Source organism: Ammospiza caudacuta, chromosome 22, assembly GCF_027887145.1.
Source record: "Ammospiza caudacuta isolate bAmmCau1 chromosome 22, bAmmCau1.pri, whole genome shotgun sequence".
NCBI lineage: Eukaryota > Metazoa > Chordata > Aves > Passeriformes > Passerellidae > Ammospiza > Ammospiza caudacuta.
In genome coordinates this window covers 5,772,314-5,798,782 of record NC_080614.1, presented here as the reverse complement: position 1 = coordinate 5,798,782, position 26,469 = coordinate 5,772,314, and the positions used below count along the sequence as shown (strand labels likewise).

Genomic DNA, 26,469 nt, shown 5'->3' with positions numbered 1-26,469 from the left:
AATATATGTTCAGTCTCTCCAGCAGAACAATACCTCAGATAATCACTTAAAGATTCCAAATATTACCCTGTAGAGAGAATGTTCTCACCTCAGCTAAGTCATGAAATTTATTATGGACTATCTCATACAGAACCTTCAACTCCTCATAAGTCAGCTCATCCTCAATACGATGCATTTCTGCCTGGAAAGACAAAAAAGGTAAAGGACCTGCATTAAAGGAGTACAGAATCTTGTTCACAAACATGCCAAGTACCTCTGCACTGATTCAGGGACTTGTATAAAAAATTAAGATGGCATTAATGATCATATCCAAGTGCCTCAGCATATGAAAATTAATTAAAGTCATGTAGGTAATTGAAACATTGACATTCCCCTGAATTTTAAATAAAGCTTATTTGCATTGCAAAATACACTATTTTAGCACTGTAAAAAAATTCACAACTGTATCCTCCTATTACAAAAAAGAAGTAGGATTTGCAGCACAAAAATTAAACCAGGGAAAATAAATTGATTTAAGAGAATGCCTTGCTTAGCTAGGAGCAAAAAAAGCTTTATCTTGAGTAAAGACGGAAATGAACTGGGTAAATTAGGACAATGTAGTATTCATAGTCAGTTACTCAGACATGTTGTCTTCTTTGTACTGATTAACAAGTTGTTTGAGGGAACTGATGATTCACCCAAGTCTAAAAAAATCTATCATGAAACAACAAAGCAAAAGACATTTTTCTAGTCCACTGCCATTACTCTTGTTACATTTCACAACTCTGCTGAACACAATATGTGCCCTAGAAGACCTGGCTTAGCCAAGTACTGTAGAAATTTTCGGTACATTAAGATACTCCTACAGTTCATACTCAAGTAACAAAGGTAAGGATTACATCCAACTTAAAAGTATCAACAGAATTCCTTTAATCCTTTAATACAGGTGTGGTACATGGTGCCCTAAACTGATTTGAAGAAAAAGTCCCAAACTACCTAAAGATAAAAAGCGGCTAATTATAGTTCATGGGTTTTTTTCTTTCTGAAGTAGGTCATAGGTTCATTATTAGGGGCACTAAATTCTTCATCCTCAAATAAACTTGGAAAAACAAAACTAATAAACAACCCCAACTGTCAAACAGCCCCAATTTTTCCCAATTATCTACCCAAGCATATGGGCAGACACATTTCTGGTACTTAAATACCTTCTGGATCTACAGAGAACATGAGTTAAGAAAGCATTTTACCAACTGTCACAGGCATTCTACAGCAGTTAATGCTATTTTTGGTGAGCACTGCTCACAGATCAAAAACCAGACAGCTTTTTGCAGTGCAAAACAAAACCACACGAACCCTGCAGCTCACATATCTCATCATTAAAATCTCAGCAGCAGACACTCAGTTCAGTGAAAAGTCTGCAGTACAACTGAAGATGCTTCTTAACTTATCCAGGTTTTAAACGTGGAAAGATGAAACAAACCAAGTGTAACACCATTAACCATCACTGTAGAAGAACTCAAGTGTAAATACCTGGTCTGCAGCAGACAGTGGTTCCCCCTTCAGCTTGCTGTAGTACATGTCAGTGTAGGACACGGCGTCCCGGGCCCGGTGCAGCGCGAAGGCCCAGGTGGAACGCTGCCTCTGCTCCCTGATCTCCCACAGATTTGCATTCAGGGCAAAGATCCACCATTCCCGGCAGCTGAAACAATTTTAATTACTGTAGTATCAGTATTTAATTAAAAAAAACTAAGGCAAGTGCATGTCCAGCTGGTGAAAGGTCCAGGAGAGGCAGTGAAAAGCAGTGGGCCAGCAGCCAGGAACAGCAGCAGCCCTGGAGCCAGCACGGGCTGGCCCCACAGATGAACAGGACAGGGTGTAGAGGCCCTACCATTGCACTGGGACTGACTCCAGCTGCCACACAGCAGGCACAGACAACAAAATTCAGAGTTACACAGACTGACTGAAAGGCTCAGGTAAGGATAATTTTACATTTGAATTACATCTGAGTATTTTTAACTGATTTCTGAGGTGTAAGAGCCTAAATGAGAGATGCAGGACTCCAGGCAGCTCTTCCAAATGCAGTTTATTACATCCAAGATGTTACAGCAGCCCAGGTCATGGGTGACAGAGCTGTGCCCACAGCTGTCAGCTCCAGCTGCAGGCAGGCCTGGAGACCCTTTGGTTTTGGTCACAATGCATTCTATACTTTTCTTTGCTGAGCATCTTAACACAGTAGAACCAATTTATACCTTAACTGTTATCTATAGCCCATCATAACTACTGTAATTACCATATTTATGTTATTATTCTCCAATCACTAAAAGTTAGTACATTACAGTTGAAGTCAGAAGTTGTTTTTCAGTTTTCCTGCAGTAGAAAATTCTGAGACCTTTTTTCTACTTGCCACATTGGCAGGCTTGTTTGCCTGTGCTATCTTTCTGCTGGGCAAAAACATCTTGTCTGAGGTGGGTTTATCTTTTGCTCTAAGCCATAAAAACCCCTTCTAACTAACACACCCTTTGCCTCCTTGATTATCCAGTAAGAATGGCTCAGCAATTCTTTTCTTCTATATCAAAACTTGCTTTCATTTCTATCCTTTCATCAGCCTCTACATTTAAAAATTAATCTGCTAAGCACACATATCTGTGAGACTTTCTTGTCAAACTTTCATCCTTCCCAACACTGAGGTAAGGAAGAAAACATGAGAACTGAATCTTTTTTAACATTTGATTATCATGTATGTTTTTGTATTTCTCTCATTCTAGTTTTTCTAATACAGCTGACAACACCACATATGGAGATGTACTTACTTTTCTGTTACTGTAACCTTTGGTTTCCACTTCCTGTATTTAAGCTGTCGCTCCTTTCTATCCAGCTCCTTTAAAAATCCTATGATCTGTTGATACTGCATCTTTTAATGAAACAACACACAGATCAGTGAGGTGGTACTGGAGTGCTTTCCCAAGAAAAGAGGAGAGGAAAAAGCCCAGCCAAAAACCCAACCACAGGTCTGGTTTACTGGCAGCAATGGCCTGTACATGGTGCAGAATTAAGATTATTGTTAATTCACAATAATTTTGTTCCCCAGTGTGACATACCTACTCCCAGCCACTTGTAGTTCATGTGCACATTCCATTTATGGCTTTATTTACAAATAGACAGAATGAAATCTTCCATGTCAGGTTATCAACATAACATCAGCTGCTTTTATACATTGTACAGACCAACACCCCCCCAACATGCACCCTCCTATTACTACAATAAACAAACAACAACTTAATTTTTTTGCATTAATCAGTTTCAGTAAAATAAACAAGTAATTTTGAATGCTTGACTCTAGAACAACTTATTCAATATATCTCTCTTTGAGCTGCCTCTCAAACAAAATCTTTCAGAGTATTAATTTTATGCTACAATCACAGCATTTAAATTGTCACAAACACTGCCACAATTTTATGACACCTGTTCCAGTTACTGGCAGGTAAAAGGTTGGTATTTACCTGGGAAAGCTTCAGGGGTATTGTCTCCAGCTTAATGTCACACTCCAGCCGTGGAGTATGGCGGGACCTTAAAGGCTCCTTAGAACAATTTCTCTTGAGGAGAGCAGAAGTGCAGACAGGCTCCATGATGTAATTGTGAGCACGACTTTCCATACTCCTATCCATTGCTTCCTGGGGGTTACAAGCAAATTACTCTCTAAGAAGTGAGTGTACAATAGTCATTAGGATGGTTTCATTTACTACAATGTACTTTATTAGCAGGCCAGTCCATTGGAAAAAACTTGTTGAACATGTTCTCCCTTCAAAAGTAAAACAAGCTATTTCACAGCACAGCCTTTGTGGGTTGCACATGTATCCTATCAGTAAAGCATGCAACCATAGACTTCTTTTGCTCTTAAAAGATCAGATCCAATAAATTCTACATCAATCAGAAAGTAGACTAACAACAATCTCTCTTTCATATACAAAGCCTTCTTCATGTACCTGTAGCTGAGCAGGAGGCAGGTCACCCAGTAAAGTGCAGCTGGTATCCCAATAAACACTGAAATCAGCAACATCCATCTGCTTTTTCCGCATCCGCTTCTCCACCTGCAGCAGAAGTGGAGCAAAGTCAAGATCACACAGCACATGTCACGTAGTTTTCAGTTCTACACACCCAACAAAAAAACATTAAAGGCACAAAATCAATTTATTACAACAACCAAAAGATTTTTAAAATGCTGTATGTTTTTTTGAATATTTGCTAGCACCCACAAAAGGCAGCATCCCATCTGAGCTGTTCCTGTACACACAAGCTGCACTTACTGGTTCAAACACTGCATTTTGCATTGAGACGTTTTTGATGCAGATGCCAAATGCAAACGGCTGCGAGGGATTTGTGACACCATCCTCAAACCTCAAATGCACATCCTGGATTTTTAACTGGACAGGAAAAAAAAAATCATTACTATCATTACTAGAGATATACTATTTACATCATTATAACAAACAGTAGTATTTTCACTAATGCTGGAACAATTTAATATTTAATTTCTGCAATTTTCCAATAAATTTCTACTAGATACTTACCCTAATAGAAACCCTATTCCTCATTTCTGATTTGTACTCTCTGGTTCTACCTTCTCCCCAGATACCAGCAGTCCCTGCCCTTTTCCCCATAAATGAGTCACTTTCACAACACAGTGTACATTTTTTTACTATCCTACAATTATTCTCCATTTTAAAGGCAAATGTGTAAGTGCCAAGCACTCAAAAGCAAAGACTTACTTCAATGTTTTCTACAATTCTTGTGACTACAGATGCAGTAACTGAGTACCAGTAAGACTCCCCTTTCTGTTGTTGCTCTTTCTGAAAGAGAAAACAGGGATAAACATTACTGCAAATGTAAAACCTGGTAAGGAGACAATATACTTTGTTACACTGAAATCACTGTTAACAAAGAGAAAGAAAAACTAAACAAGTTAACTTAAGATATTTATGGATCTCTGGCATATGTGAGACATACCACATAATGGTGAGGGGTGGTAGGACAGAAACTGCACTATGTCAGCATGTTCAAATCAAATCCAACTCCATTTCCTGTGCATTTGTTCTGTCTCTTGTTAGGAGACTTAAATACAATCCACAGAGGTTTCTTCATCATGAAACACAGGTGTGACTCACCTTCCATTTTTCTTCAAGTGCCAGCAGAAGGGCTTTCTTGTGTTCCCTTTCTTGCAACTTTTCCCTTTCCTCATCAAACTCTTCTCTTTTTTCTGGTGCACCAATTAAGTGCAGTTTTGAGACAGATATCACCCATGGATCCACATGTGGACGATAAAAAGGGATCTGCAGTGTTATTTTGCCAATGAAACCTGAATAAACAAAACAGAAACACCATCAGATTCCTGTGAAAGATTACCTTATCAACCTTGAAAATCCCCAAAGAAAAAGTGGTATAAAAAACAAACAAGCTAAAACAAAAATAACCTAAAAATCAGGCTACCTCATTTGTTCAAGCCTCTGACTCACAGGTACTCTAAAACATGCAATACTTCCTGCTTAAAAAATATCTGTGCTGCACACACAAGCAAAATACAAACCTGCCTTTACTTCAAATGGTAATTCCAGCTCCTTTAAGGCATCTTTTTTTAGTGGCAAGTTTTCCAATTCAACAGCACCTACACAAAGCAGAAGAAAAAGACAAGTCTGCTAAACAAAACTATGTTAAAGAAAGCCAACTTGAACACTGTAAGCCTAAAACAACTGGCATTGGTTTGTTAAAAAATTAAATGGGATTTAATAAGAACAGCCAACCTATCACTTCAGGTTGTGTTAACATCACAATGGTTACTTAATACAGTTGTTAATTTTCCAGTGTCATGTGCTCAAACTAATTCATGATGTCACCCAGAATAATCACCTGTGGGGTTTTAGAACTGACAAAACCTCTCCCCATTGTCTTTTCAAAAGGGATACTTATTTTCTTAGTACTGTGAAAAGCACACCCAGAAAAGCCTTGCAGTATTACAAAACATTCTCAGCAGCAGCAGCAGATAACAGCAGCAAAGGTGAACAGAAAGCATTGATTTGAGGACTGTACAAAGTACAAAACTCGTGGATGCAGCATGGCACAAACCAGAGCACAGGGGAGCACCTGTGAGCACTAAAAGGTAAAAGGCTGCAGGACTTCCTGCCAATGGTCCCTAGGCAGGAAACTTACTGAACATTTTCAAGAAAAAATGACATAAATTCAACATGCTAAGGTAACTAAGCATACCTTTGAAAATTTTATGTAAGAGTGTTGATAAAGAGCAAAGAACATAAGATCATTTACTATTCATTATAAATTTCTAGTACCAAACTCTGTATTAAAAGGGTTCATATAGATATTAAACACAATATTAAGTGATTATTTCTATTCCACCTTTCAGTTATCACAAAAAAACAATACTTTTCTAAATCACAATATGAAAACAGAACAGAAGATAGCACAAAGGCTCCCTCACCCTTCAGAAGCGCCACTGAAAGTTGGTCTGTGTTCAGGTTATTGACATATTTGCCCAGGTAGGTGTTGAGGACCCAGGCTACCAATCCTTCCAACATGACTGTCCTAGAAGAAGAAAACTAATGCTTTTCTGTCATTTTTTGGATTTCTCTTCCATAATTAGTCTCAGTCTGAAAGAAAAAAAAAACAACAAAATTATTGTCTGAAATAGACACACTCAGCAGAGCTGACATTGCTGTCACTTCAGTTCTTACTGTGATCTATCCAAAGAGAAGTAAAAGCACCAAGGTTGATTTCTACCTTAAAAAAGCTTTACCCCATGCCCTTTAAGTGTCAAATCAGCTTCACAGAGAGATTTTCACATAAAGTTCATCTTTCCATCCTTTTTCTAAGCAAAACATTATTTTTGGTGCAATAATCAACACAGGGAATCCACAATCCTCCTGCAGAAAAGGAAAGGACAAAACTCCACGTTGATCTGAAGTTTGCACCGGCTCCTTGACCTCTGCTGCCAACATTTCACCATGCTGGCTTTGGCAGCTGCTCTGAAGCACAGCCTGAAGCCTTCTGGATTTTTGCAGAATTCTTCCACGACACCTATGAAGCAACTCACCCTACTCAAAGCCCTTTTTGGGAGAGCGGGTGTGTGGGCAGTAATCAGATCCAAGCCCCAAAAATAGCTCACCAACAGTTACTGCAACAGGTTTTCAAAGTGGCAGCAGAGATTATTGCACTGAGGAGGGAAAAAGCTGCATCAGGGAAGCACCACACTCCAGAACATTTCCCTTCCCTCTTCTCCAGTCACTTCTGTTTCACCTCTGTGGCAATCAGGGCATTAAAATCCCAAAGTCCCTGTCCAAGTTTTTAACCACAGAATTACAAAACCACTCACAGCTCTTGCAAGGGCAGGGTGAAGCCTGGTACAGTAAGGAAAAAAGCATGCAGGCCATTCCTTGAGATTAGAATTAAAAAAATGTCCTGATTTTGTGTTTAAAAAACTCTCCCAATGCCATATACCTGCCTAAACCATTGAATTATACACAGCAGAAAAAGCAAGATACATCCTTTATTTACAGCTGACAATAGAAGGGAACAACAGCTCCAAGAGTCACATTTTAAACTTTACATTAAGATATAGAGTTTTCTCATTATGATTTTAGAGAGCCCCATTTAAACTTTTATTTTTTTCATAAAAATGCAGTGAAAATATTTAACTAATAGTTAAATTCACTAACCAGAATTAAGCAAGGAATGAAAGACCTTTTCTAAAGGCTGAAAGTGAAACTGTGCTGTCCTGAAGAATGAAACAGAAAACAGCACAGGAAAGTTCAATTCAGTCACATGACTTCTTATAAAATGTGTTTTAAGAGTTTTGCCTTGGTAAAATTTCTCAACAATTTTCAAAAACAATACTAATAAAGACTAAGCATTTGTGCTCTTGGGCCGCCAGCTTACATTATAGGCATTTATTCTAATGAAAGTGACAAGAAAGTCAAGATCAAACAAAAGTATATGCACTCATTTTTGTTACACTGTCATTAAAAAAAAAAGTAAATAAAAGAAGGAATCTACAGGTGTTTGGAACCAAAGCAAAGGAAAGACCTTGTAGAAACATTTGAGCACAGTTCAGCATCCCAGTGACTGAAACCCTCTGGTGCATGAACCATGCCTGAACTCGCCCTAAGAGCTGTAAAAGAAGCACATCACAACCTTAACCTAAACTCGTGGGACATAACTAACCACACACAAACCTTTCAAATCCTTTAAGGCTTTTATATTTTTAACTCTCCAGTGCACTGCTGTGCCCTGGGGAGAAAAACACGGCATTTCTTATCTATGACAATGTTTTAATTTCCTTAACGCGCACAGTACAAGAACTGTCAGGGTGAGAACCAAATCCCAAACCAGGCCCTGGCTCAAAGCGAAATTAGGATGCAATTTTCCGCAGGGGGAGGCAGAGCAGGCCCCGGAGCGCCGGGGCCAGGGCAGTGGTCGGAGGTGCGGGGGGCTCTTCCAGCGCCCCTCTACCCAAATCCGGCAGGGAAGGAGCCTCCGGGCCAGCCGGGGACACGGGGGATCGCCAGCAGCGAGCTGCGGGCTCGCCCGGCGTGCCGGGGAGGAAGCGAAAGGTCACCTTGCCCGGCGGAGCGGGACGGACCCCGGGCAGCCCCGGGGAGCGTGAGGCGGCGAACGGCCCGCGCCGGGCGGGGAGGCCCCGAGGGACCCCCAGGCCCCGCGGCCGGGCTGAGCCCCCCGCGCCCCGCGGCGGGCGCGGGCACCGGGACACACCGCGGACACACCGCGGACGCACCGGGACGCACCGGGACGCCCCTCGCCCACCCTTCCCGGGGCGGGGCGCCGCGAGGGGCGTGCGGCAGGGAGGGGCCCCTCAGGCCGGACCCGAGGAGCGGGAGCGGCGGCTGACGCAGAAGGGAAAAGGCAGCGGGTCCGGAGGTGCCCCGAGTGTCCTCTCCGTACCCCCTCGGGGCCATCCGAGGAGCCCCCCGGGAGCCCCGGACTCACCTGCGCGGCGCTGAGGGCGGGCGGGGGGCGGCGGGCGCGCGCCGGGCGGTCGCGGGGGTGCGCCCGAGTGCGGGAGCGCCGAGCGATCGATGGGGCGGCGGCACCGCCCCCTGCAGGCGGGGCCGGGCAACGCCCCTGGGCTGGGCCCGAGCCGGGGCCTCCGCTCCGCCCTCACGGAAATGGGCTCGAACGGGGCGGGTTTGGGGTCGGAAATGGGCTCAAACAGGGCGGGTTTGGGGTTGGGACACGCCCTCACGGAAATGGACTCGAACGGGGCGGGTTTGGGGTCGGAAATGGGCTCAAACAGGGTGGGTTTGGGGTCGGAACACGCCCGGGATTTCTGCACCGCCCTCGTGGAAATGGGCTCGAACAGGGCGGGTTTGGAGTCCGAACACGCCCGTAGCCTCCGCGCTGCCCTCACACAAATGGGCTCAAACAGGGCGGGTTGGGGGTCGGAACACGCCCGAGCTTTCTGTGCCGCCCTCACTGAAATGGGCTCAAACAGGGCGGGTTTGGGGTCGAACACGCTCTGACTGAAATGGGCTCGAACAGGGCGGATTTTGGGTCGGAACACACCCGAGGTCTCTGAACTGCCCTCACAGAAATAGACTCAAACTGGGTGGATTTGGGGTCGGAACACGCCCTCATGGAAATGAACTCAAACGGGGCGGGTTTGGGGTCGGAATACCCCGGGGATTTCTGCACCGCCCTCACGGAAATGGGCTCAAACAGGGCGGGTTTGGGGTCGGAAATGGGCTCAAACAGAGCGGGTTTGGGGTCGGAACAGCCCCGAAGTCTCTGTGCCGCCCTCACGGAAATGGGCTCAAACAGAGCGGGTTTGGGGTCGGAACAGCCCCGAAGTCTCTGTGCCGCCCTCACGGAAATGGGCTCAAACAGAGCGGGTTTGGGGTCGAACACGCTCTCACAGAAATGGGCTCGAACAGGGCGGGTTTGGGGTCCGAACGTGCCCGCGGCCTCCGCGCCGGCCTCACAGAAATGGGCTCGAAGCGGTCCAAAGAGCAGTGAAAAATGAGGTTCTTGTCTAAATCATTCAGTTCCGTAGTAGTTTCAATATGCCCATTTTCCAAGTCTTTCCTGAAAAATACCTTCAAATGTAAGTTTAATACAGATTTGCAAACGGCTTCTTCATAGTAGAAGTACAGACCTGATTGTCAGTCCCAGAAATAATTACAGATTATATGATACCACAGTTTTTGAGGAAGTTTAAAATCTGTATTTTTAGAATCTGAATACTCCTTTATAGCAATTTTATTCCAAAAGATCCTTTTACATTTCAGGCCTCAGAAATAACCACTGTGTCTGACTTGAGATAGGTTAGCACAGTTCAGTGGATTTACAGGGATCACACAGTCCAGCAGTGTTTTTATGGCATAACACAAGGGTGATGTGTCACTGCATGACTTCACTCCCATGGGATTCAGACTCTGGATTGCAGATTCTGGCTGAACACAGCCACCACAATTGACAGCTAAGTCACAGATGTAAAATATAATTATTATGGGAAGTGGGTTTTTAAATATTGGCTTCCAAACCACTTCGTTCAAGCAGAACCTCCACTAATTTTCTGTAAGAGAGGGTTGGAGCTCCAGCATCATCAAGCAGTGAAGGAGAACAGGATTTTCAGGTTTTGAGGTTTGAGTAAATTCTATTTATTATAGATGATGTTCTGCCACCTGAGGGCAGTGAGCTATTTGGCAAAGATAATCACAGGGATCTGCTCTAATAGTCACTGAACACAGGGAAAATATTTTGGATTTATGGTTTACCTCAACAATGAGGTCAGGATCAATTGGGGAAACATGTTACCTCAGCCAGGACACAAAGGTGACGAACTCTAGGGTTGTCAACAAAAGGAACTTCCTTCCTCCAAGATAAAAACAGTTCAATCTGGATTTTTCCCTTCTAAAACAAAATGAACTATGTACAGGCAATGAAATGCTGTTGTTTAGACATAACAGTCGTAATTTTAGTTGTAAAAAAGAGCTTGTGTAAAAGATTTCACTTCCTGATATCCTATGTGTACTTAAGAAATTTGGTCTGATAATGAGAAAAAAACAAACTGTAATAATAAAGGAAATATCCAGGAGGGTGAGGGAAAGTATGACAACTAAAGTACGGGATAGGAACTGATAGCTTTAACATTTAAATCAAATGGATGATTCCTGAGCATTGAAAGAATGATAATTTAACTCCAGTCCCTTAGAAGTGCTGTCACATCCATGTTCTTGGCATTGTGGCCTTGAATAAAAATCATCATCACAAGAAGTCTCAGGAGAAAGCTTAAGGGCATAAAGTTTGAAAAATATTTCTTTTCAAGTCTGATAAAGGTCCTCTTAGAGTATCACAGAAGAAAGGGAGGAGTTGGCCACTCAATTTTAAAGTTTTTCTTTTAAACTGCAAAGCAACAGAAGATACTAAAAAGCATCAGTGTCTCTATTCATCTGAAATTTCAAATCTCTGTAAGAAAGCTACATTTACCATAATGTTTGTTTTATAAGACAAGAGATGGTTTGATTATCAGTCAATCAGCATATTATCTGTAATTTCCTTTAACTGGTTTTCATCCCAGCATCTTGAATGCCCAGAGGAACCTTCTTTTCTTCTGGAAGTAAGTCTTGAAGTAAATTGTCCTCATTTTCCACTGCAATGTGAATTTCAGTTTCTTTGTTCAAGGCATTTTCTTCTTTTGAAGGGAGGGTCTCTTCCCCTGTTGGGGAGCCCCAGGGAGTGTGTCCATTATCCCTGGCAGTTGAATTTATCTGCTCAGGGCACTGGGAGCTGCAGTCTGGTCTGCAAAATTTCACAATGCACGTCACATTCACCTGTGTTCCTCCATTACCAGAATGTTCTGTCAAATAAACACAGAAGAATGAAACCAGAACAGGGCAGCTGGATTCTTTATCCAGCTCTTTGACTTGCAGGTAAAATAGACAGTAAATATCTTTTAGCTTCACTTAATTCAGTCAAGCTGGTTGAGTTGGTTCTGTAATATTTTGGTACCATAAAATTCATGTATCTCCCCAGAAATAAAAAAGCTGCCAAAATTAATGCAGAGACCTGGATTGCAAACAATTCTTGCCCATCTGTTGTCATTTCAAATGCTTTTGACAATGTTCTTTTGTAACTGCTCCCTTTGGCTTCTACTCCCACCCACAGGTAAGTGCCAACCACCTGATCCCCCAGCCCTTAAATCCCTGTTTGTCCACTGAGGAAACTCTATTATTTCAGGATGGCAACTTTAAACAATCATTTTTTCTTTTCAAAAGCTACTAAATTTTCTCTCTGGTGAACAGGACTCAGATGTTTTATCCTGCCATTTAGACTTCTGCTAAAAAGACTCATAATTTATAATTTCAAGAGGTTCTGGATCATTCAGAATCATTACTACCTGAACTTGCAGAGCTGTGTCTGTCTCCACTCAGGAATTTAGAACCTTCAGGAGGTGAATGTTGCTGCTGAAATCCTCCTGAGTTTTTATTTTCATCATTCTCTTTACTTATTACACTGCTGGTTGCAGATCCAGTTGGATTCAGCATACTGCTGCTGGACCCAGAAGTTTCCAAGAGATGCTGTTGTTCCTGTTCAGAACTCCTGGAGTTCTGCAATTCTGCATCTCTGATTTTTTTGTCACACTGTTTTTCTGGAGGGGGAAAAGGCTGGAACATTTGCAGAGAAATGCAAAATGTTAATATTAAAAAAAAAAAAACCCACCACATGCAACCCACTAGCAAAGAACTGGTGAGTATTTTGGCAGCTAAAGAAACCAGTGATGATTGGAACTAGAGGAGCTTTAATGTCCCTTCTAATCCAAGCCATTCTGTAATTATTTTCATTTTGCATAGTGATGGGTGCAAGTAAAGTCCATAACAGCTCATTAGGGGTTCAACAAAATGAACCCTTCTCCTGAAAGCACCACAGCACTGCTCTGATTACTTAGGGACCAAATTTAGTTTTCAAATTTAGTTTTCAAAACCCCACCTGGGTTTTAGTGCTGTTTTCAGCCTCACATAGAGTGAGGGTGGGACATTTAAGATACATCTTACATCCTGCCTTGGGGACCAAACCACCCTGTTCTCACTGCAGATTTCTTGCTGCTGTGCTGTTTTCTTCTACTTGTATTTAGGTGAGAGTTTATGATTTCTGTGTAACTTTTAAAGAAATGGAAGAGATGGAAAGAGAGGACACTCACCAAACCTGCCTCTGTAGCTGCTGCAGAGTACACAGGGGCTGCCAGTGAGCAAAGACAGTTTGTTAGCACCCAAACCTGTCCCTTTTACAACAGCTGCACCCTAAACTAGGCTGTCATCCCCTGCTCCTGGAATAAACTTCAAATATACATTTATTGCACACAGTTTGAACACATTGGAACCTGTGTTGCATTAATTTTGTGACTTAATTAGCCAGGAAGCAAAGAGAAGCCTCAGCATTAATTCATCATTTTTCTTGTATAGTGTCAGTGAGAAAAGCTATTGATGACAATAAACCACATTCATGTCTGTTTAATTATAACACTTGAAATTGTCTAATATTTAAATTATGAAGTACCAAAAATTTAACAAGTTTCAGCAGAAGCACAACTGTTGCACAGTTGTCCAACTCCAAGGCTGTTGGGTATTTAGACAATTACCTAAAACCTGAGGAACAAGACAGATTTGAAGAAAGCTGGCATCTTCTTAGACACTAATTTCAGTCAACCACCAGGCTCAGGTAATGGGAAATAAGGTAACACTTCACAGTTTTTACAGATTTTCTTGTTTTCACCTCATGAATCTTACCTTTTTTTTTTGAGACTAAGCAATATCCCAAAATAGCAATTACCAGGATCAATAACAATGGCCCCGCTACTGCTCCTGAAAATAAATAAAAAGAAGAAATTATTTAGTAGCTTGATCTAATTAGAAAAAGGTAGTTTTGTATTTTCTGTGCCTCACTACAAAAGCTAAATTTACAAGTATTGTGTATGTCTGACATTCACATTGGATGCTTTAATTGTCAGACAGCAAGGTCTCATTTCAGTCACCACTTCATAAAACTGAATTCTCCTCTCCTGAGGACAGACTTCTGAAAAGTGAAGACAGATTTTTGGACTTGGTCCCAAAAGGTATTTCTCTGGCCAAGCAAGAGTTTGTCACATACAAGGCCAAGTAGCTCAAAACGCTCCCAAACATCTCTGCCTTCTCCTGTGAAAAGCAGAGAGCATATCCACACCCAGGAATGCTGTCAGGACCTTCTGTCTGACAGAAGACTCACAGACCTCTCACCAGCTCAGGTTTGCTTCAATCCAGAATTTAAGATACAAACTTTTCTACCAGCTATAGCAGCAATTATCAGGAAATGCCTTGTATAGTCTAGGTTGGGTTTTTTTAGAAATAATGCAGATGCACAGGTAAAAATGCAGTTCACTACAAGCTGTGTCACATTGAATTAACTGAGCTCTCCTGACATTCTGTTTGGTGACTGGTTTTGGAAAGACACTGAGAACTAAATATAAGCTTGGTTCCTGAGCAGACAAAAGTGACTTTAAATGAGTTAAAGCTCACCAGTGATGTGGGACAGGTCAGACACAGAGTTTAACGTGACAGGTTGAGTTATTATTGCAGCTTGGTGGGAAACTGGACTTTGGGTCACAAGTAGCTTCCAAATGGTGTGAGGCAGAACCGTGGCTGTTCCTGAGTCACTGCAAACAGTGTCATTCCTGCTGTTCCCAGGGACAGCCACTGATTTACAGCTGCAAGAGACAAAAAGAGAAGTCAGGAACACCAGAAGCCCTGCACAGCTAAGGCTGCTGTTGGACAGAACTCTGGCTCACACGGTGTGGGGCGTGCAGCTGGTGTTGTAGGACTCCTCAGGGGAAAACGTGCCAGGAGGACAAGGTTCACATTCTGTGTCTGTGCTGTCTGTCCCTTTAAACAAAGAGGAAAACTCCAGTTACTTATCTGGTGAGAAACAAGAATGAATATTCAGGGTCTGCAAGAGATCCCAGCAATTATATAGAAGCAGTGCAAAAATGCAGTCTGTGACTGTCACAGGAGACATTCACTTGATGCACCCAACCCAAAAAATTAACCAGCTGTAAGTTTGGTACCATTAAAGGTTCAAATGTGGTGCTTCAGACAAAGCTTTTCACCGACTGACTACCATACTGTTGAGTTCTGCATCTTCTCAAAATGATTCCTCATTTTTTTTAATGTTTAGCATTTCAAATATTTTAAAATGATTTATCATTTTGAGACAGATGTATTATCAGGGTGGTAGATTCCATCAACCAACAAAACCAGATCAATTCTGCAGAACAGCATAGAGTCATCATTATTTACTGTACCCAAAATTCCACCTGAAGCCCTTTTTCAAGGATTTAAGGAGTGATTAAGTGGTCTTGGATCTCAGTCACTTTTACAGAATAAATCACTTTTTGATATATGACAGTAAGAAATTGCAATGTGTTGTCACTTTGAATATACCTCTGGAGAACACTGCTACTCTGGTTAGTGCCCACTTGCTTAGAATTAATATAAACCCTAACAGGAATGCACAGCTGAAGGGAATTAGGCCAGAATAAATGTGCAGTAAGCAGAGTGTTCAAAATCAAATTACCTCTTCTGGAAACCCTGTAGCCTTTGCCACATTTTTTGTGTGTTCTACACACTTCACAGTACTCATCCAGCCTGGAAACACAGTACTTGTGGGGTGGGCAGCTACAGATCCTGTCCTGGGACCTGGTGCACGTTTGATTCTGTACAAGCCCTGGTTTTAAAACAAAAATAAAGCAGCAAGATGTCATTGACAGCATTTAAAATCACAGCCTGCAGTGTTTCGAGTGAACATGAGGTGATGTTCACATACAAATTTTGGGCTTGTATAGCACCATAAACCAATGTGTTACATGCCCAATGTCTCCATTTTCAGAAGAGTTTTCTCTCTCTAGGAAAGGAGAAATTTGCACCTGCAGGGTGCACATTTAAAACTCTGTGCCTGCAGTAGTGCTATATTTTGTTGTAATTCCAAACATGGCCATTTGTGTTTACCACTGCCATACCTGGGGGCCACACTGAGATTTTCAGTCCGTGCAGATCATGTCACTGTATTTAATGTGTTTGGAGATTTTACTACAAATATTTTCATATTGTAATTAACCAGCTTTTGTAGGATTATCTACTTAGACAAGACCAAAGGTCCTTTCAACTTAGACTGTATCCTTAAAACTTACTTCTCAGTGAATCAAGTATATAATGTTCTACACCAATTTCCATTAGAAATGGTGGAGAACAGCATGACTGAGTTCATTAATGCAGGTGATCTATTAGCCCAAAGTACAGGTGCTGGTACAATGCTCTACCTTAGGTACTGTTCAGCTGCTTCAGTGAACAGAACCAGTGTGCTCTCACTGATTGCTGCTTTGCAAAATAAAACAATGTTTATTTTGCAAAATGGACCCATGTTTACTGTTGTTACTTCAGCAGACAAAATGAGAAATGACAGGATGCTGGAAATGTAATTATCCATTTATCCATGTCCAAGTTAGGTATTAAAGTCTCTTGATGGGATGTTATAAGCAGGAGCTTATTCTACTGATGGCATTTGGAATATTTTAGTGATGTACTGCCTTAGCTTTTAATAATACAAGTCCTCATTTTTAGGACTTAAGAAGAAAAAGAGCCAGGGCTCCCTGCAAGATTTTTCTCCTAGATTCCTATCCCTAAATCTTACACATTCCAAAAGCATGAGGATTATTCAAGTGATTGACAAAATCTCATGGGTTTCTTAGGAGAAAAGGTTAAACCAAGCCCAGTCTTTGAGCAAGCCCCTTTCCTAACCCAAGCCTACCTTTCCTGCAGGGTGCTGAGCAGGCAAAGCACTGTGGAGAATGATTCCAGATGGCTGTGTAGGTTTTAGGTCTGCAGGGGCTGCACTTGGTGTCCGTGGTCTGACTGCAGCTCCCTGTCCTATACTGACCTATTAAAAGAAAAAAAAACCCAAACCAAATCAGAGAAATCATCTCACTGGAAAGGATCACGAGGAATTAAGTCTCATTCTGAGCTGTAGAATCCTTTCCCTTCACTGACATGATCAGATTGGTATCACACACCATGCATTGATGTTGAGAACTGCATGTCTCTACAGGGAAAGTCTGATTTATGTCCATCCGTGTTTGACCCCTTTTCTTACATTCAGTTCAGTGGATTCCAGACACATTCAAAACAAGGCAAACCAAAATCCCTCAGCACATACTTAGATGCAGCTACCACAATAAAAAACCCAAATATTTTACCTTTGCAGAAGCTGTTTTGTGGTGAACACGTGGAGGTGTTTCACAACCAAAGTCAGGCATGTGCCAGAATGATGTGCCTGAGTGAGACCCTTTATTACAGACAGTGGGTGGAGAGGGCAAAGCTTCCCACCACCAGCAGAGTTTGTACTATTTCTCACATTTAGTACAGTGATGGGAGCATGTGAGTTCCAACATTAATTTTGGAGAAAACACCTCAATTGCCAATTCCCTTTCATGTGAAAGGGGAAATAAGATAAAAGTCAATGTCTCATATCCTTTACAAAAATATCCTGGAAAACATAATCAGGAAGTAGGAATAACACTGAAAAATTTTTAGAGGTGCTTGGAGAATCTGTTTTTCGAAAGAAGAGGCCCTGGAGGTGAGGCAAATTAATTATTTCCAAAGACTTTGTTTTCCCCTGTACTTAATTAAAGCTTTGCATTCTGCATCCTACATCTTGCTCATGATCTAGGCTGATTCACTGAACACTACATAACACAACTGAAAAGTTTTACTTATGAATTCTCATCTTTCATCTGTCATGAACAAAGGAAGTTTGCAGATCTATCTAGATTATTGCAGTTAATTCAAGAAGCTGCAGCTGTTTCAGCAAATACTGATTTCCTGTTTGAACTTCCGGATCTGACAGACACTCAGCATTTATGAAGAAAAATTTTCTTTGCTCAGCATGTAATGAGAAAAAAAAGGCAGTTTTTTTTTCCCTATCTAATATATTAATATAGTTGCAACTTATTGCATAAAGTCTATGACCAAAATCTCCAAAGAACATTACTATCCCCTCCAAAAAACCAATCCCAAAGCCCACAGACAATGACTTTGGCTAACTACAGGTCACTTATAATCACCCCTGGAGTGCAGGATGTGACAGCTCAGAGCAGACAGTGTCTGCAGTCCTGTCCCCAGTGTGACAGTGCTCTGCAGTGTCTGATTTACACTAAAAGACAACAACTCCCTTAATGAGCAAAGACAGACTGACCTGTCCAATGGAAAGCCCCTTAGATAAGTGATATTATCATAGCACAGAAACTAAGCTTTACTTCATGCCCTGTTTTACAACACGTATTTTTATTAATGGGCTAGGGTCTGTGTTGCCTGTTTTTTGTAATTCCCCTAGTGAGTGTTGCTTCCCCTCCAGTGTTGACTAAAATTACTTTAATTACCTTAATGAAAACTTCATGGAGAACTGTGCTTAGACAAGCTGAGAAGCTACCTTCTGGTAAGTCTTAGCCCAGTTAACCTTGAAGGAGAATTCCAGTTCTGATGGACAATGTGTCTCTTTTGCCAGTGTTTTGCAGTCACAGTGTTTTGTTGTCTTTGTTGAGGAAGAATGCATTACAACAGCAAAAATCTGATGCACTTTATACATATAAATAATCAAAATACACTATGATCATCTGAAAACCGAGTGAATTTGGCTGTGTAAAGTAATAGTTTGAATGATAACCTACCTGGAGGGCACTGGCTGCAGCATTTATCAAGTTCTTCATCATAGAATTCAGTGCTGGGATCGTTGCATCGTTGTGCAAGCTGCGGTGTGTAAGGTAATGAATATTCCTAGGAGAAATCAAGGGCAAGCCATGAGTCACAAATCCATTCTGATCCTGAATTAGACACTCAAAAGAGACAAATGCCTAAAGAGCAGTGCAATTACAGGCACCTTCCCTTCCAAGGCACCAGTGGAGCTATAATGAAACAGCACAGAGCAGATGCCAGGAGGCTGCAGGGCCGTGAACAGATAATGAGCTGCATGTGACCCTTCTGAGGTTCCTTTGTTTTCCAAAGATCCAGCACAAACCAAGTGATTTCTCCAGGTTTAGGTTCAAAAGAGTGCAGTGGAACCAAAGAGCTGAGTGCCTTTTCCTCAGCTGCCATGGCTCAAACAACATCTGACAAAACACCAGAGAAACCGAAATTCCGACCTGTGGGTTTGTGGGAGAAACATTTACTGTAAAGTGGCTCAAAAACTTCAGTCAGTCTTTCCAAAGAAAAGGGAAAAAGGCTTTTATCTTTCCAGACACTCTGTGATTCCTTCCTGAGCAAGGAAGGCCTTGATGTTTTGAAAATGATGTCTCCAAAAACTTCTGAGAAGCAGCACCTTTGCAGAAGGTGCAGACAAATATGCAGATGAAATGCATTAGAGACAATCACGAAATAAATACAGGGTGCCTAATTTCAGCTCTCACTGATCAGCACAGCTCAATGAACAAGTGTCAAATTATTTAATGACTTACAGACTATTTTCAAAGGGAAAAATACACTCACTTAAAAAGGCTTCTGTTAGGTAGGACAAGTGTAGGAGTTTCCTGCTAGACCAAAAAGGCACTGTTAAAAAAGGATGTGACACTGCTCAGCTTTAAGGCATCATTGCAGTCTGAAGAGATTTCTCCATGTTTAATCTACACACATCTAGAGGAATCATTACTAAAATGAAAAATCAAAACAGGAACAAGATCTCGGGAGGCCGGTAATGAAAATATCCTTCCTCCTTACTGAAAAACATCTTGAACATCTATTGCGTCTTCATATTACTGACAAAGGAAATTAATGATTCTCACCCTCAGCAATTGCTTAAAGGGAATTCAGCATTTTCTTATGCAGCTCATTGAAATATTCTTTTATTTAGCTGTGATCAGAAACAGGATTTTGTCAACCTACTCAATGGGCAGTGTCAAAAAGCCATTTTCTAAGAATGTGAAGGCAGAGAAAAGTCTAAATATCATAGGATGGACAATGACAAATCATCCTGTTTGCAAACTTGAGCTGACACTAAAATTTGACAAAGGAGAAAAGGGCTCTGCTCTCAACAAAAATATTTTTTATTAAGTTACTTTTTTATTAGAAGAGGAAAGATCAAGTGTTGTCATCTCATTTTTGTAGTCACTATGATCAACTTCTTTAAAAATAGCAGTTGAGAGCCTTTTCAAAACATAAGGCTTCAATGCAAGAGCAGACACGGGGGGAAAAAAAAGCAGAAATACAATAAACCACATCACACATGACCCTGCTGGTGAGGTTTCCTGGCTAAAAAAATTAAAAGTTCTTATCTCATGCTCTTCCCTGTCTGTTGTAAATCCTGCACTGTGAGCTGCAGACACAGGAAAACCTGTCAGTTGCTGGGTTCACACCTGTTTCTCTGAAGTTGTGCTTGGAAGGATCTCTCTGCTGTCTGATACCATCTCCCTGAAATTTTATCTGATGAGCTGTGGCTCTCAGTGACTTATAACTGACAATTTCTTCCCAAATGTCCTCAGAGAACATTATGGGAAACTAAAAGGGAGTTTTGACTGGCTTAGGCACAATTTACACACACTTAGAGAGCCACACACGCTGGCTCAGCTTGGTTTGCCCAAGGAATCCTTCCAATTCCCAACTGAAAGGATTAAATTCATTTACTACACCCCATTTTCCAGCAATTTCACCAATCCTGAGGTCTGAGTTGGGCCATATAAAATTTCTGTCTGGCATCCAGATGCATTGGCTACTTTGGACTGAAAGACTGATGAGTAGAGGCCAGATTCTATGTCACAATCTTTGCATTTTGTTAGTGTTTGTATCACTCACAAGACCTTATTTTATCCTGTTTTTACTGTGATTCAGTGTTCTACAAGCAGATTGTGTGAAGGGAAACTAACCTGATGCTGCACATTTTGCATTACAGGCTCAGAACTTCTCAGTCTAAATAGCAGTGCCTAATGGCAGCTGATTTAAAAGAAATTTATAAGGAGTAAATTAAGAGTTTGGAAGACTTCATTTAATTTAACAGGTGCAAGAAGAAATAAAATGCCCCATCTGTCTATCAGTAGAGGCACAAACATTCTTAAACATGAAATTTAGTTTAGCTCTATGCACATCAAATTAAGAAATACATTTTGGCATAGAAATTGGTAAACTGTGCTTGCCTTTGACTTCCTAACTCACTAGGGAGATTTTTGCAATGCCTCTGCATTAAGCAATAACTAAGAAGTTACATACACAAAATCAGTGACTCCAGACTCTCTGGAGTTCCTGCATTGTTTGGATCATTTTCCTGTTTGCACTGCAGATATTACTGTACAGGTGACATAATTTGTCCCTGGAGAGGAGTGGCTAACAAAGCTGAAAAGGCTTTATGTGTAATTAAATTTAAGTATCTTAAATAATAAAAATAAAACATGTTAATACAATGGATGAATCTATAAAAATCCATTCATATAACACTCATTTTCATTTCATTTTCACTCAAGGCCATTTAAACAAAGATATATAAGCATATATTTTAATCCTAATTCACATGTCTACATTTCTGTTGATCTATTTTTCATACATTTGCCTTTAAACCCCAGCTGTCAGTCAGAGGATCTGCAGAGGAATTACATTTGTGTGCAGTGTTCTTCACGCATGTGAAACCACAATGAAGTCACTGAGGTCTCTGGTGTAAAATATGTTTCTATGGAAAGGACTTGACATACAGAGACCCTATTTGCTGAGCTAGCAGACCTACTGGAGGCAGGAAAAAACAGAATTCTGTCTAAAATATTTAAACTTCTCATTTTAAAATAAGTTCTGTTGAATTTCACTTACCAGACAACAGCGTCACCAGTTCTTCTCTTTGAAAACTTCAGGTTATTACTGATAACCTGGGTGATTCAATTGTTCAAAATGGCAAAAATAATGTTCAGTTCCTGTGTCTAAGACAGGGACTGAGGCTGGGAACTCTCAGACACTTCCAGATGAATGAGATAAAACCCAAGAAGTGTCACTCAAGAACTATTGCTTTGCCAGTTTGTCTCCCTCAAAAATAAAGTTTTCTGTAACAAATCACTGTTAAAATTTGATATAACAGGCATGGGTTTTTTCCAGCTCTGTGGCAGGTGTGGTATCACTGAAACTACTGTATTTGTTTTTGTACTCTACATATAAGCTTTTCCTTATTTTGTCACAGTGCAAAAAGTGATGCTGAAAGTTTCTGTCATTATTTCCATCATTATGTTTCAGTCATATTTAAAATAAGAGGAGAGCTAATTCCTTTTGAACCAAAGCCCCTTGCTCAGCATGAAACATGACAAACTTAAATTCTGGTGATAAGTTCTGCCACAATTCTGAGATTATCCCTTCTCTGTCTGCTTTATGCTATCCACTGCAAGGTGTCCAGTAAATCAGGTTTAAAACACTCTCACCTTAAAACCAGAGCTGAATTAAAAATTAGTGAGAAACACTAATTAAAATAATTATTTTAATATATTATCAGCTCACTGTAGCACCCCATACTCCTTAAAAGACCACAGTGTAATTCCAGGTTCAATGCACATTCTGACATCCTCACCTGATTTCACTGAACCTTTGCTTATCCAGCCTCAATTCCTATTATTAAATAAACATGTAAATAACATAAATATCCCATAAGAACACAGTCACCTGGACATCTCAGCAACATTTCCATATTTATCTTCACAATCCTGAACATTTTAAAACCAGACAGAAAAGTCCTATCAATACACCAGTACAGAAAACACTGAGTTGAAGGCAAACAGATCCCACTGAGCTCTTTGGCTGGCACAGCTACAAACCCTCACTGCCAAACACAGTGTGCAGCAGCAGCTGGACAAGGAATAGAACAGTAACAGCTGCAGCACATCAGATTTTCATGCAAATTAAAAGGTTTTTCTATTTTAATAGGGAAGAGTTCTAGGGAACCAATGGAGCAGAACAATTCTTCCTGTGCAAACAAGGTCATGTAGATATGGGGTTACACTCTGCACTTGCCAGGATGCTCACCATGGTTTTTACAGACACTCAAACAAGCCTGCAAAATCAACACATTTCTGCTGAAAATCCAGGAAAAGTTATTAGTCATTCCTTTGGGGAGCCAAGAAGTAACAACAACACAGACAAAGGCTCAGCTTTGAAGTTTTAAGAGGAGGGCTTGAGATTGCTGTAGAGATCACGGTGAATCCAGCCCAAGCCTGGGGGCACGGAGGGGACAAGGGACAGATAGGTGACAAAGGACAGGAGACAAGGGACAAGTGACAAGGGACAGACAGGTGACAAGCGGCAGGAGAGAAGGGACAGGTGACAAAGGACAGACAAGCGACAAGGGGCAGGTGACAAGGGGCAGAAAAGTGACAAGGGGCAGATGAGAAGGGACAGGTGACAAGGAACAGACAGGTGACAGGGGGCAGGAGACAAAGGACAGGTGACAAGGGACAAGCAAGTGATAAGGGACAGGAGGCAAGGGACAGCCAAGGGACAGGTGACAAGGGACAGACAGGTGACAAAGGGTGGGAGACAAGGGACAGTCAAACGAAAAGGGACAGGTGACAAGGGGCAGGAGACAAGGGACAGGTGACAAGGGACAGTCAGGCGACAAGGGGCAGGTGACAAGGGGCAGACAAGGTGTCTGTGACAAGGAACCGACAGGCAACAAGAGGCAGGAGACAAACAGCAGGTGACAAGGGACAGACAAGCGACAAGGGGCAGGAGACAAGGGACAGACAGGCAACAAGGCGACAGACAAGGGACAGGTGGCAAGGGATAGGAGACAAGGGACAGGTGACAAGGGACAGACAGGCGACAAGGAACAGACAAGCGACAAGGGGCAGGCAGGTGACAAATAGAGCTCACACACAGCAATGGGACGCTGCCTCCAGGGCTCCATCACCAGGGGATGCCCGCGGGCGTTTCCCCCGCGGAGCTCCCGCATCCCCGGAGCAGCATCCCCGTTACAGCGCCCCGGCCCCGCCCGGCCCCGCTCACCCAGCCCGGCCCCGCTCACCCAGCCCGGCATCGCTCACACAGCCCGGCATCGCTCACACAGCCCGGCATCGCTCACACAGCCCGGCATCGCTCACACAGCCCGGCCCCGCTCACCCAGCCCGGCCCCGCTCACCCAGCCCGGCCCCGCTCACCCAGCCCGGCATCGCTCACCCAGCCCGGCCCCGCTCACCCAGCCCGGCATCGCTCACCCAGCCCGGCCCCGCTCACCCAGCCCGGCATCGCTCACCCAGCCCGGCATCGCTCACACAGCCCGGCATCGCTCACACAGCCCGGCCCCGCTCACCCAGCCCGGCCCCGCTCACCCAGCCCGGCATCGCTCACACAGCCCGGCCCCGCTCACCCAGCCCGGCATCGCTCACCCGCCCGGCCCCGCTCACCCGCCCGGCATCGCTCACCCGCCCGGCCGCGGCGCCCATCAGTGCCGGGATCAGCGCCGGGATCAGCGCCGGGATCAGCACCGGGATGGGCCCCGGGAGCAGCGGCCGGCGCGGCCCCATCGCCGCCAAACCGACCCGGGCGGGCCCCGCAGACGCCGCCCCGAGGACGCGGCTCCCCCGCCCCGACAGCGGCGCCGCTCGCCCCGGGCTGATTGCGGAACAAACAAACTGCACAAGCGCTGTGAAACTGCGGCAGCCCGTGTGTTTATTGCAGCGCTGGACGCACGTGGGGATCGTTCCTCTAAAATGACATGCGTGGCTCTGGGAACTCCAGGTCCTTTTTTAAATCTCCCTCTCTACGCCATATGCATGCAATTTCAATAGGTTCACACATATTCATTTTACTGATTTTGCTGCTAATTTTTTCTTTATCAGAAAGAATTCCTGGGTCATTTTGACCTTGCTTTCTGCATCAGCCTCTCTCTGTGTGTCCGTTTCAGAGTTCAAGGGGCTTCTCCTTTATCTCTGTCCTTTGGCTGAAGCAGATTATTAGAGCATAGGTTTTTTGTGAGAACAGTCACACCAAACATCTACAGACTTAATTCAAAGATGTACATTTCACTTAAATCAAAATGGATTTCTATTCTGGAAGATTTCCACTCTGTCTCGTGGTGTATGTTGAGGGTCTGTCTCTTCAGCCCCTTCATAGAATATTGAGTTGGATCAGCAAAGTGCAACTCCCTCACCTCACAGTACAAAGTTACCTTTGCAGCATTCCAATATTCATTAATACTCATTAATACCAGTCACTCGTGTGTCACATACAGCCAGGATGGTACAGACAGACTTAACTATAAATTCAGCCCTGCTCCTGAGAAAAACTCAAATCCACTAAGAGCTCCATGAGCTTCAAATGGCTTTCTTGCAAAAATATTTCTTCTGAGACTGAAATTATCAACAATTTAACATTTCATATCAAACAGGAAAAGCGTGGCCATGGCTTAAAATCCATGTAATTTTTAATTCAGAGATTACCAGCATTATTAAACCAACTAACTATAACACATCCAGCAGGTTGCAAGGCATATTGTTCCTTTAGAAAGCTGTTCTAGTGAAAAAGATTAATTAATATACAAGAGTGGAAATACACAATTACAGTCATTGCAGAACAGCCCCAAACAATCACAGCCAGGTAAATGTGGTTATTCAGTTTGTGGATTCACAAACTGGTGTTCTGTAAAATGAAGTATGTAGTGAAGTTAAAGTAGATGTGGAAAAGGTCAACTAAAGTGACCAAGGCAGTGGAGCATCAAACTTACATGAGTAATATGAAAAGGTGGGACTCAAACTGGAGGCTAGTGCAATCAAAGCTGAGATACAATCAATCACAAAAGCAACTTGGTTGAAAAAAAATAATATAAAAAGCAACTCACTGACTTCTGTAAGGCAACAGCTAGTGACATTCACTGAAATAAAGAGGCCAGTTCCAAAGTGCTAAAAGTCCTTTACACAGTGCATGATATCTGTAATCTTTTGCCACGGGTGCTTATGGAGGCAGATTGTACTTGGAAATTCAAAAGAGAGAAGAAAAACTAATGGTGATATAAGAGAATAATAAATCAAAATCTTTGACATCCTCAACCCAATGGCAGCTGCACCTGCAGAACCATGATGAATGCAAAGAGCAGCTATGGTGTTCCTAACTAATCCAATCCCTTCCTGCAGCTGCCAGAGCTGAAATGTTGGGCTCAAGCTCCAGTCTGGCCCAAGAAGGTGTTTTTGTGTTCACTCTGAGACAGAAGTCACTGCAGCTGCACCCAAACTACAGAGCAAGTAATGGGTTTTGTGGTTCCTTTTTTTGATTATTAAGACACACTTTGTCATATTGCTCATTTTCCATTGGCCTGTGCAAAAGTGCAGTCAGCACTATTACATTTACAGTTACTGAACAAGCAGCACTGAAGATTCAAAAATAGCAGAACACAGCCAGTTGGCCACCAAAGAGGTTTGTTTTTAAAGGATATGCAAATCAGTATCAC

The 26,469-nt window shown here is 42.4% G+C and overlaps 2 protein-coding genes across 2 annotated transcripts in view; both read right to left on the bottom strand.

Moving 5' to 3' along the window:
* VPS13D (vacuolar protein sorting 13 homolog D) overlaps positions 1–9,047 on the bottom strand; it is a 102,405-nt gene extending 93,358 nt beyond the window's left edge. The window contains exons 1-11 of the mRNA XM_058818916.1: positions 8,989–9,047; positions 6,467–6,635; positions 5,561–5,638; positions 5,142–5,332; positions 4,746–4,826; positions 4,284–4,400; positions 3,963–4,067; positions 3,480–3,650; positions 2,790–2,890; positions 1,510–1,678; positions 89–181 (exon numbers count right to left, since the gene is read on the bottom strand). Of these exons, the coding sequence (XP_058674899.1) occupies positions 89–181; positions 1,510–1,678; positions 2,790–2,890; positions 3,480–3,650; positions 3,963–4,067; positions 4,284–4,400; positions 4,746–4,826; positions 5,142–5,332; positions 5,561–5,638; positions 6,467–6,563 (1,203 nt within the window). The 5' untranslated portion in view covers positions 6,564–6,635; positions 8,989–9,047. The remainder of the gene's footprint in view (positions 1–88; positions 182–1,509; positions 1,679–2,789; positions 2,891–3,479; positions 3,651–3,962; positions 4,068–4,283; positions 4,401–4,745; positions 4,827–5,141; positions 5,333–5,560; positions 5,639–6,466; positions 6,636–8,988) is intronic.
* Positions 9,048–10,247: 1,200 nt separating this feature from the next.
* Positions 10,248–24,599, bottom strand: TNFRSF1B (TNF receptor superfamily member 1B). The gene is made up of 10 exons (XM_058818779.1): positions 24,449–24,599; positions 18,749–18,854; positions 16,834–16,962; positions 15,604–15,753; positions 14,819–14,912; positions 14,550–14,737; positions 13,785–13,859; positions 13,199–13,236; positions 12,398–12,665; positions 10,248–11,857 (listed from the first exon to the last, which is right to left on the bottom strand). The coding sequence occupies exons 1-10, from the start codon at positions 24,548–24,550 to the stop codon at positions 11,559–11,561; spliced, it is 1,449 nt and encodes a 482-aa protein (XP_058674762.1). The 5' UTR covers positions 24,551–24,599; the 3' UTR covers positions 10,248–11,558.
* Positions 24,600–26,469: the final 1,870 nt, after the last annotated feature.